The 12,397-nt window shown below is 32.6% G+C and overlaps 1 protein-coding gene across 1 annotated transcript in view; it reads left to right on the top strand.

Annotated features, from left to right (window-relative positions):
* Tmem131 (Transmembrane protein 131) overlaps positions 1-12,397 on the top strand; it is a gene marked incomplete at its 5' end in the record, with an annotated part of 83,144 nt that overhangs the window by 54,017 nt on the left and 16,730 nt on the right. Inside the window, 3 exon segments of the mRNA XM_067049771.1 lie at positions 1,506-1,690; positions 6,945-7,150; positions 10,611-10,714. Of these exon segments, the coding sequence (XP_066905872.1) occupies positions 1,506-1,690; positions 6,945-7,150; positions 10,611-10,714 (495 nt within the window).

Here is a 12,397-nt window from a genome sequence, read left to right as displayed (position 1 = left end):
GTAACGTTTCCTCTTAAAAACACTTAGTCATTCTTGTAACGTCTTTTTTAATTCGGAGTTTTGCCGTTATCGGCGCAGAATACCACTTGGCGTTTGCTTTTCAAGCTAACAGGTTCGTTTTAATCTCTTTTTTCCTCCTATCTTTATTTTACCACCTCTTCTTTTCTCATTTTCCTTACCCACGTTATTAGTTATGTTCACCATATATTATTATTATTGTTTTCAATTTTTTTTTTCTTCTATTCATTTCTTTTGTTAAACTTTACTTATATTTTGCCTCTTTATCAATTATTATGGTTACTTATATTTACTTTCTCTCAAATTTATTTTTCTTTCCATATTTCAATTTTTAAATTATTAATAACTAATATATTCATACTTCTTTGCATTATATAATTTCATTTTTATTTTATTTCCTTAATTATGTTATTTTACCTACTTGTTCAATTACCTATGTATACATTTTATTTTCCACTTCTCTCGTCACTTCATTTTATTAATTCCATTCTGTAAAATTATTCACTTTATGTCATTCTTTTCTTAGCCCTGATGAAAGCTAGAAACTCTAGCCGAAACGTTGGCACAATTAAATAAGTTACATTAACTTATTTGTGTTTCATTTTGACCGCACCCCCATCCCTCTTCTCCACGTATAAAATCATAATAGATATTTTCTATTTTCTTGGAACTTTCTTTTGTTTCTAAATTAGGTTTATGAGATGTTAAATACCCTTTTCATGTTACCCCTATCTATCTGTTGCTGTTATGTTCTTTTGCACTTGGCTTCAGCAATGGCTAGTATATCTTTCTTTATAGGTCTCCGTGATTCTATGTTCCATGTCGAGTAATCCTTGATTTATGTCTGATTATCAACATTTGAAACAGTTCAAATCTTTTTATTTTATGACTTGTAGTGATGTAGATTTCAGCCTTACACGTTATTGGCCTATACAGCACTCACTAGATAAAGTGGCTGTCAACTAGGACAACTAGTAGCTTTTCCATTTTGAGGTGGAGGGTTTTCTCTTGAGGGAGATATTCCCATCTCATTGGAAACTCCCATTAATATTCACTCATCTCAACTTGCTTTGTATCTCTGTAGGTATTATGAGGAGAAAGGAAGATATTTTGTGTTTAAATTTAAAATATTCGAAGTATAATGGCTACCATCTAAAATTTATATTAGTGTTGATGTCAGTAAAAAAATCTCTTAAATTATGTGTTCATTTTGCTATAGTTCGATTTCTATCATATATAGGTAACACACTTTACTTTAGTACCAATTAGATTGTCAAATATTCAACCCTTTTCAACATACTTTATTTTTACTTTTTTATATTAAACTTAATTCCATTTTACTAGTTTTAGAGCTAAGTTTGAATAGAATAGAGTATATTTTGAATTTGATATATTTGATACATATTGATGACTTGAATTTTATATATTTAAATTTAATATATCTATTTATTATTATGTGTTTTCTATTTAAACCCACTCTGTTTTAGATTAATAAAGAGATTCAAAAACCTATTAGTGAAAGTATTTTTACTATCAACTGCAGCAACAAATGTCAAATTTTAAATAATGGTATCAATTGTAAAAAGAAGGCTGAGCGAACTATTTGTAAAAGATTTTCTGATGGATCTGAAAATTACATTGAAAAAACATGTTGGGAAACTTCTTTTAGCAGGTATCACAAATATTAATGCACATAACCCTCAAAACCATAAGATTTTATTTAACATACTCAACTGCCATGAATATGATGTCATTGGATTAGGAATTTCATGAAGGGGAGGGAGCAAATCACACTCCTAATTATTATTTTTGTTTCATAATTTTAATTAAATTGATGTGAAAATAAACAGTTTGAAAACTCTGACTGTGGTAAGTGGGTAGATCGAGACAAGCCAATTCAGGTTTTAAAGACATCAAGAATAGGTCAGAATATTTCTACAAAATTTACTAGGCCTTGTGTTTTAAAGCCCTAAAATTAACTGTTTATTATTAGTTATCAACAATTTTGAGATAATGCATAAAGTATTCCCTGTTGCATGGGCACACCCTATTATGCCCACTAATGAAATGAAAAATCGATCTTTATTCAAGGACACTTGGTCCCCTAAGAATAAAAGTTTGGAACACTTTCAATAGCATTTGTCTAGCAGGGATAAAAGACCGGTTCTGGGCCAGGGCAATGAGCCATTTTGGACTTTGGACCCCAGCCTCGAACCAGCCTTAACCACGTGACCTATGGCGGGAGATTAGAATTTAAATTTTTTACTAGAGTGCTACCAATGGATAGTTTCTCTACACGCCTGTAACACTCCAATTTAACTTATATCAGATTTACTAAATGTATTATAATGTACAGTTGTATATAGCAATAAATAAATATTTAAAAAAAAATTTTTTTGATCAGTCACGTGACCCATGGTGGGGGGGGGATAATACTCAAATTTAGCTTGACTTAACCTTAAACACTTACGTGGTCAGTCACATGACCAATGCTAGCCTCGAACCTACCATAACCACTGGTCACGTGACCTATGGCGGGAGATTTGAATTTAAATTTTTACTTCCACCTAACCTTAAATACTCATGTGATCAGTCACATGGTCATTAGGCAGCCAATCAGAAGCTAGCATTTGATCACATGAGCCATGGGGGGGGGGAGTTAAATTCAAATTTAGCTCGACTGATTTTAAACAAAATTACATAAAACCATAATATTAATATAGTTTTTTGATACTGGGATAGAGCCAACTTTGTCCAGCATAGTAGTGGGAGATATGAGAACATCTGAGAATACTAAAGATAAATCTTATAAAGCAGTTCATTAATATTTTTAATCTCATTTCTTTCTTTTTCACTAGATAGTCCTCCGTACACTAGGCATCTGTATTCGAGATATGGAAGAATGAAGGAGAATACTTGCTGATGGGTACTTTGAGGAAATGAATCACGGGATCATAAGAGCTGTTTTAGCATTGAGATGGTTTTTTGGGAAATGTGGCTATTCCATGTTAAGTACTGAGCAAAGATGACACCTAGGTTTTTTATGGTGTTTTGAAACTGTATAGGTGTGTTGTTTAGGTATAGTAATGTATAGCAAGAAAGAGTTTTGAACTGATGAGAATGGCTTAGGATTTTGCTAGATCAGGCTCAGCTTATTTTCTGAAATCCAGTGGTGTATAATTTCAATGTCTTCTTTGAACTTATGAGATGCCTCGATCATGTCAGAAGAATGAAAGGATATATATATATATTTATATTTGTTGGTCATCGGCATACAAATGATATTAGCATTAGGTTGGTCATTTGTATGTATGGAAAATAAGGTTGGTGTGTGGGATGAGCCTTGAGGAACACCATGAGAGAGAAGTAGTGATGATTATTGGGTATAAAAATAGTTTAGGAGCGGAGAGACAGAAAGGAGTGAAACTAGTTCAAAGAACTATTGGACAGGGAAACATTGTCTAGTTTTGAGGGGAGGATTGTGAGATAAATGAAGTGGAATGCTTTTGAAAAATCAAAGAGGACAAGGATTGTGATTTTCTGTTTGGTTTATTGAGAAATAGAGGTTTTGGGAAATTTTCAGCAGAGCCGATTGTGTAAATAACCAGGACGGAAACCTGATTGGAATGGATTAAATCTGAACCACTACAACCCATGAAGGGCCAGGGGTGTTCCGTCCTCTCTACGGGACTACTTCATGGAGGCCATTTCCCTCCATACAAGCCCACATCGTGTATTAACCTCCGAGTCCACTTCCTGGAATCTGCATCCTCCCGACAGTTGCCACTGATCATATCTGCATCGTACATGATGTTCCACAGAAAAGGCCCTACTACCGAGCCCTGTGGAACACCACCAGTCACCTTGTATCTCCTTTGGCCAATGTCTGAAAGATAAAAGAGAACTCTATCTTTGAAGTAGTCTGTGAGCACTCTCATAAAATATGCTGGTACCACCATAGTCCGTAGGGCATCAATTATATAGGTCCATCTTACAGTGTTAAAAGCATTCTTAACACTTAGTATGATGATTGCTGCATAACATTTAGCACCTTTTCTCCACCTTGCTGCTGCAATTGCTATACAGGCCATCACGACTTCCAATCCAACAGCATCTATCGCTGCAACAGCATGGATCACTCTTTACGAAATTTGTATTGAACCCGCAAGATGCCATTAACTCCCTCCGTGAACTCTTGTAGGAACTTTGAGGGAGAGGATTTTCTCAAATATCTTACCCATAATATCCAATAAACAAATTGGATGATAGATTGACTGATCTTCCAGTCTTTCCTTGCTCTTTGGAATAAGTACACGGAGCTGTCTCTTCGAAGGTTCGGAGCCTTCACGAATGCAAGAATTGAAGAGATCGATGAAAAGATTCAGCTGTTTCCTGAGAGCCACCTTCAGAGCTTTTTTTTTAGTTTGGCACGAAAGCACTACGGCCAGTAAGGCCTATTGTGTGCCAATTAAAGACACGCCAGTGCTGCAATCAGCATCACAGCACTGTTATAAGCTCATTAGGGCTTAAGTTTGCTAGATTCCAAAAAGTTTAATATGCTTAAGGGGTTGATCAGCTCACACTGCTTGGGATCCACCACACGATCCACCCCGAACAGTGCAAACCGATCACACCAACAAATAATGTGATATGCCATCTCGTCCTCAGCATTGCAGAATCTACACAAGGGTGACTCTGTTAGCTTGAGGTTAAACATATGTTTATTTAATCTGCAGTGACCTGTAAAGTTGGCTTTTAATCCATAGTCTGCCTTTAGAGTGCTTTTGGCAAAGCTTAGGCTAATGCCCTGGTGTAAAAGGAATGGTTTCAGAGCCGTTCCCAGCAAGTCTGTCAGCATGTTCGTTGCCGGTGATACCGCAGTGACCCGGCACCCATTCAATGCTGACTCTGTTAGTGCGTGAGAGTCTGTTGAGTGCTGCATAGTTGTCTTCAACAACTCTGGAATGAGTGATGGGGCTTACTGAGTGCCCCTACTGCAGCCTGGCTGTCTGTGTAGATGGTGATTCTTCTACCAGAGAGCCCTTCCTATATAAGAGTACTAGCACAATGATTTATTGCAAGTATTTTGGATTGAAATACTGAAGTGTGCCTCCCTAAGGGAATAGATATACCTTCCAATGGCTTATCGCCCCACCAGATGTTTTGAGGAAAACCCAGCTTCATTAGGAATTCCACCTTGCCATGTTGTAGGTCCAAGGCGATGTCCTAGTATTCGCCTGTTCAGGGAATAGTGTTCTGACAATACTGTCTACAACATTTGATCTCGTGGGGGGGGGGAGGCTGCATCGTGCCTTTACATAGTTTCTTAAGTGCTATTGCAAGGTCTACACCATGGGTCTGCATCCACCTCATCACAGAGTTCTCTCCAGCACCGTCGTTTGCTTTCTTTAATGACTTATCGGAGGTTCTGACATTATTAAGGTCTGGGTATGTGTTTGTGTGTGCGTAGGAGTGTATATCAACAGCCCATCTCGCAAAAAAGGATAGTTTAACAATACTTAAATTATTTATTTAAGGTAAATATATACTTTAGATGTTATATATAATGTATACAGCAACTTTTTCGCTGAAATTGACTTACTGGAAGTCTCTTGTGGAAGTGTACACTATTTTACAGTTTTCTCAAAAATGGACTTAAGAATTTTGATTAAACTTGTTTATATAAATGTGAAATTAAATGGCATTTACTATCAGCTAGATTTTAATCTCATTATAATAGTCTGTCAGGGCTTAAATAAAATTTTCAATATAGCTTCCTTCAAAGTACCTTTAATTTTGGTTATTTGAAATAATTAATTTATTAATAATGTTAGTAGCATTGAAAAAAGGAAAATATTAATTACAGAATAATTTTATATTTAACTAAAGGAGAAAAAAAAGAGAAATATTTTTCCAAGTTGTAAACAAATTTCCAGAAATTAGAGGAGTAATATAGATGTATAATATACCGTTGGAAAGTCTTAGGAAAATTATTATATAAAGTTGTAGAATTTATAAATAAATATTGTCATGATTCCACATTTGCTGTGTTTTACTTTGACTAACCTCTAGAAGATAATATAGTAAGGTCAAGTATTGTCATCATTAGCAATAAACCTATTGCTATTTTGAAACTTAAAAGGATTAATTTCAACTCAAAATAGGGTAATAAGGGAAAGTTTTGTGATGGACTGATGCACTACACTAAAGTTTTTTATTGTATAGTTTAAAAATCTGGTGCAATACTAGTAGCATCATACAACTTTCACTTATCTGCCCTACTCTAAGTTTAAATATTAGTTTCTAAATGACAACTTCTTTATATTTACAATGGCAACCTTCCCCTCACTTTTTTGCATTTATAATTTTTAAAAACAACTATTACTATGTTATTATGCTTCCATAGAGTTTATGCCAATAGTAAAGAAGATATGACTATTGTCATATCAACCATAGAAACAAAAAAAAAAAATATGTTTTCTCCGTTACTTGATTATCAAATTCTTTTATAGTTTACTTTAACCCATTTTCATTGTTTCTTACTTTAAGAGATTGTTAATTATTTCAAATAAACCAAATTAAAAGTACTTTAGGAAGAAATCTTTTTTGGAAATCTGGTATTTAAGCCTTGTCAGACTGTTTCAATCAGGATAAAACCAAGCTTATATTTAACATCAGTTTGATGTAGTAGTTTTAATATCAGTTATCTAGCTAAAATGGCACCTGATTGAAAAAGTTGATGTTATATCCACATACACACAAACCACACAGACACACACACACACACGCACACTCGCGTGCGCACACACACACACACACACACACACACACACACACACACACACACACACACACACACATATTAAACAGTTATATTTAATCAAATAATTTATTGATTGAAATGTTATTGTTTTATTTTTTTTCAGATCAAATTCTTCACAACTTGTGAAACCTCTTAAAACATCCATATGCATAACTACTGAGCCCTATATTCCCTTAGCAAATATTAAAACAAGAGATTCGTCAATACAAAAACATAAATTTGACTCAAATACTAAGTTGGAAGAGTCCAGGTTTATTGACTTACAGCCAAGTAAATCTAAAAAAAAAAGTCATTCCTTACACAGTTATGGTAACTACTTATCTTTATTAAATATTTTATTTAGCAAAAACATTTGTAGTATTGGGTTTCATATTGAAATACTCTTTCAGTAAATCAGACTTTAAGATTAATTTAAATTGAGCACTTTTTTGATTCAATGCATCCTGAAGGCAAAAATTGCCAAAAACCAGAAACAAGTTTATGACGATTTGCACATTATTCTGAAATTGAAAAATGCACAGAACAATATTGTTTTATAATATCCTGTTTCCTATAAGAATCAGTCATCATAATTTGAGTTTCTCTTGACTGGCCGAGAGGACTAAAATGTCTGTCATGATGATGAGGCCTCAATTATGATGAGATTCTTAAAGGAAATTTAGAAACAATTTTGCTTTTTTTTTTTTGACAGTTTTTGACGATTTATGCCTTAAGGATGGATCGGATCAAAAACGTGCTCAATTTATCTTAAAATATGATTAACTTGTGGAAACATTAAAATAATTAAATTAAAAAAAATTCTTGCTGCATTTCCTTCCCTTCTTCTCCAAAACATATTTTTTACCTCTGTGGAGGGGGCCCAGAACTTTCCTCTGAGAAACATAATCTTCTTTGTAATCTGGATGCTTTAATTTTTTATTTGCCAGCTGCCTAGCATCAGGGTGTTGAAATAGAATTGCCACTTTTACCTGGCCTTGGTAGCAATACCACTGATAACCCGAAAAGTTTACATGCTACTAATATTGGGAATTCACTTTAGAGCTGTTTCACAGAAAACATTTGTTACAACATATGCTATAGTACCCAACTTCTAAAAGCACACCAGTTTTCTGTGTTTAGAGGAGACATTTTTGGACTGATGTTAAATACCCTTCAAGCAACCCCCTCCCCAATACAAAATATATGATTTCTAGTAAATATTAATCACTAGCAATATTATATAATTGTATTTTATCTATTAATAAACAATTGTATAGAGCTCTGTGTAGTAATAAATGGTGGGATAAAATAAATTTAGTTAGATGTTGAACAGTAAAATTGATATTTGTAAAAATATTAATAGTTCAGTAATATTAGAATAATCTTTATATGTTTATCCTATGACTGTTGTATAATGTGGACCAACCATTATAAAAAATATGACCCTTTCTTGACCAATTTATTGATCAAAAAGAAGTTCAAAAGTGTCTTAATCTTTCAAGTTATTTCAGACTTATTTAATTTCAGAAACATTAATGAAATAGTAAGAAATGCATTGTTAAGAAAAACAAGCTTAAGTAATGATTTTGATTCATTGTTGATATTCTTCTAATTTACTTATCTTTGTGTATTCTTAAATATATTTATTCATGTAACTATCTAGAAAAAAGAGATATGCTTCCACTTTTTCCAGAACTATTTTAGTTTACAAACATTTAATGTAAGCTTATTGAATTTGATATACTTTTATTTGTCCTTATTTCTATTTATTATTGATCAAAAATCATGTTTCAAAAGCAATGGAATAAATGTAATGCTAACAAGTGCTAAATTTTGAAATGATTAATCGTGTGCTGTAAGAACTTTTTATATGTAATTTCATTCATTTAACTTGATATTTTATATTTCTTTAAGTTGAAGTTATAAAAACATTGCATAGTGACCTGATTTTTACTAATAATATTAGCTTATTCTTGATAATTTTTTTGAGATACTTTAAAGTATTGACCATTTCAATTCCATTAAGTAATAAATGTATCAATTCAGTTTTTTGGACTTTTTTCTGTATACTTTTTCCAATATCTGTACAGTATTGAAAAAATATACACTGTATATAGTTTATAACCCTCTAAGGGACCAGGCAGACTCATTCACTATACCCGATCATTATTATTACTAATCACTACACAAATCATGTAAGAGTGAAACAGGAATTTTTAAAAAACAATTAGTGCTACCAAGCTAATAACTTGTTTTATTTGAATCATTATGTATAACATATAAACCATGGACAATCAGTTGTCGCTTGTTGCTGAAATCGCTGCTGCTGCTTGAACACTAAGTTTTTAAAACCTATATTTTACCTAGATCAAAATCTCTGAATCCAACCTATAGATACTTCTTCTAGAATCAAGGCCCTATGTTTATAAATTTAAGACATGGTAGAGTGACTTTTGTTTAATTCTTTAGCCAAGCTGATGTTTGTCTCATTATTTTCATGAAAGCATTAAATGTGAAATGTCTCTTTCTCTATCCTTCACAGTGAAAGGTTTTTTATTAGACATGATGTATCTCTTGAAGAAAACAATAAAACTAAACTGTAAATAATTTACTGGACGAAAATGAATCCCCTTCTTCTTCAAAACATGGGTTTAAAATATAGAATTATTAATTCTTTCAAAAATTAGGGTTGTTTATAAGCCTTTCTTATAGATTCTTGGAACACCGTCGCTAAAAAAGGAAATATTTGATGCTACTACTACTAATACTAGTGTGGCTCTACAGTCCTGGCCTCCTCCAGCAGCTTCCGTCAATTGTCTCGGTCCCTTGCAGTCGCCATCCAATCCCGAAGCCCCAGCATATGTGTTGCATCAGCAGCAACACCATCAGTCCATCACAGCTTTTGTCATCCTCTTCTCCTGGTACCATGGAGTGGCTCCATCAGTAATTGTCTTGGTGGATCCTCACTGCCCATCCTAACGACGCGTCCTGCCCATCTCAGTCTTGCAATTTTTATCACTTGAACTATATTGGGCTCCTTCAACATAGTGTACAACTCCTGATTTTTCTTCCTTTTCCACTCTCCTCTGATGTGAACACCGTATAAACATCAGAGGATTCTTCTTTTAAAAACTAGGAGTTCCTGTTCACAAACCCGGGAGGTAGTCCAAGTCTCACCACCATACATCAAGCCTGGGCGCACTATCGTCTTATAAAGACAAAGCTTTAATTTTCTGGAAAGAGCTCAACTCCAGAATTGCCTTGCCATAGAAAAATAGCACCGATTTGCTGCTATGATCCATCGCCGAATCTCATATTCAGGTTCGTTTTCTTGAGTTACCAATGAGCCAAGATATACAAAAACATTAGTCTTCTCAAATTGGTATTCCCCAAAGGTCATCTCCTCTCCAGGCCTAGGCACCTCTCCCATAACCATATATTTTTTCTGGATTTCCTGGAAGGCAACTATGTCCAATTTGTTTGGGTTGCTTATAAGCCTTTCTTATAGATTTCTGGAATACCATCACTAAAAACGGAAATATTTGATTCCATAAGTCTTTATATCAGAGGTTATTATAAATGATATCCAGTGTATTAGTGATTAGTACATATCTCAAGTTGCCTAATACCTTGAACTAATAAAAATTTATTCTAATTTTCAAATGAGATTCACACTAATGTGTGAAGTAAAATCCTATTGCTACTTGTTAAACTGAAGATCAAATGTATTCTATTTTTCTGCTGCATATTAATCATTTTGAAAAATTTATGTATTATAATCTTTGTGTAGATATAACAAAAAAAAAGTCTGTTGATTTGATACCGATGAGAAATATTTTTGAAGAAAGTGAGTCTTCAACTACTTCAGAGTCTACTTCAAGTGATGGAGAAAAGGTAATCTTTAATATGCTACAGCATGCTGATGTAGCCTTTTATGGCTCTTATACACTTAAGAATCTACCCTGAATGAGCATATGTACTAAATGAACATGAGAGGAAAGGGGTACACAACCACACTCGGTCTGAGCAATGTTTCCAAACAGACTAAACAGTACCTGACCTATATGTACTGTGTAAATCCTTCATCCTACCAGCATCCCTATGTGCTAACTTTAATATTTACTTATATAACAAATGGAATTAATTCTACTTAATTATTACTTTTAATCAAAATATATCCTCTTTCCATATTGTGTATTCTTGATAGTTTATAGTATTTGCTTTATCAATAAAATTAAATTACTCTTTAATGTTTTTATTTTTAACATTTAAATATGAAGAAATGATTGATATATTTCATTCTCAGAAAGAAGGAAGATACTTTCAAAGTACTTATCAGTTATTTAAAACATCAAACTACATTCTGGACATATCTTGTACATTTGTAAGCCTAATATTTTTACTAAATAAAACATATCATTAACACTACACTTCTTTCTCATTATCTGCATGTTGTAATTAAATTTAATGTCTCAACCATTAAAGTAATGTGGAAATCACAAAGTATTATTAAAAAAATTTAAAAAATATATAATATAATTTATTTTTGTAAAAATTGAGAACAAACCAAAATCAAGTATTATTTTATAGCCCTGGTAATCATTACTTTTTACCTGAAAAAAAATGCTGAAGAAATGAAACTTGGTAATATATTAGATTTTGATATCCTAAAAAAACCTAAGTTTTCTGCTTCCTTCTCTGGCAATTGCCCCTATGTTGGAAAGTGGTGTTCAAAATCTGTTCTGTTGGATGCATCATAGAAAACTAAAGTTGGGATAAAAATTATAGTAGATTAATAAAAAGAATATATATATAATGTAAAGGTGGAGGTATATAAACTATCAAAAAACTTTAATAAACTAACGAGGATAGAGAAAAAACAAAACAAAAATAATTAATTAACATAATGAAGAGAAATGAATTGACACATAGGAGTAAATGTTATTGAAAAATCTATTAATTTAATTAACTAAGGAGATATAATAAACAACAAATTATTAAACAGAGAAGTGAACTGATATACAAGAGTAAATATTATTGAAAAATCTATAAATTTAATTAACTAAGGATGGATCACCCTTGCATGCAACTGAATCTATGTATGCAATTAGCTGATACATGAACATTTGCAGATTTTTGTACTTAATTACTGAAGGACCTTAGATAGTCATTGTATATCACCAAATTTTCTTAAACACATTTAGACAATGTGAAATAATCCAAAATAATTTTTTAAAAAATTCTTAAAATTAAAAAAAAAAAAAGCTTTTGAACATGTAAAAATTGTTAATACAAGTGCATAAAATAAAATAATACATAAGTAAATAAATTTATATACATAAAAAGTAAATTTGAATAAATTAAATAATAAAAAAATTTTGGAGTAATTTAAAAATCTTTAAAGATGGCAGAACTCAGAATGATCATAATTAGTGAAAGCCATGACAGTACTAAACACGGTGTTTTTGCAGGGAGCCCTATGGCTTTGACACTCCTGAGAATCATCAATCCATCTAACACATCAGGACGTAGCTTTTTGGGGTGAAACATTCAACTGCTGTTTGAAGGGAAATTTCT

Source organism: Halyomorpha halys, unplaced genomic scaffold (assembly GCF_000696795.3).
Source record: "Halyomorpha halys isolate HHAL.00 unplaced genomic scaffold, Hhal_1.1 Scaffold1312.1, whole genome shotgun sequence".
In the NCBI taxonomy this organism is placed as follows: Eukaryota; Metazoa; Arthropoda; class Insecta; order Hemiptera; family Pentatomidae; genus Halyomorpha; species Halyomorpha halys.
The sequence above is the reverse complement of the archived record's forward strand: the minus strand, read 5'-3'. Positions and strand labels throughout refer to the sequence as shown.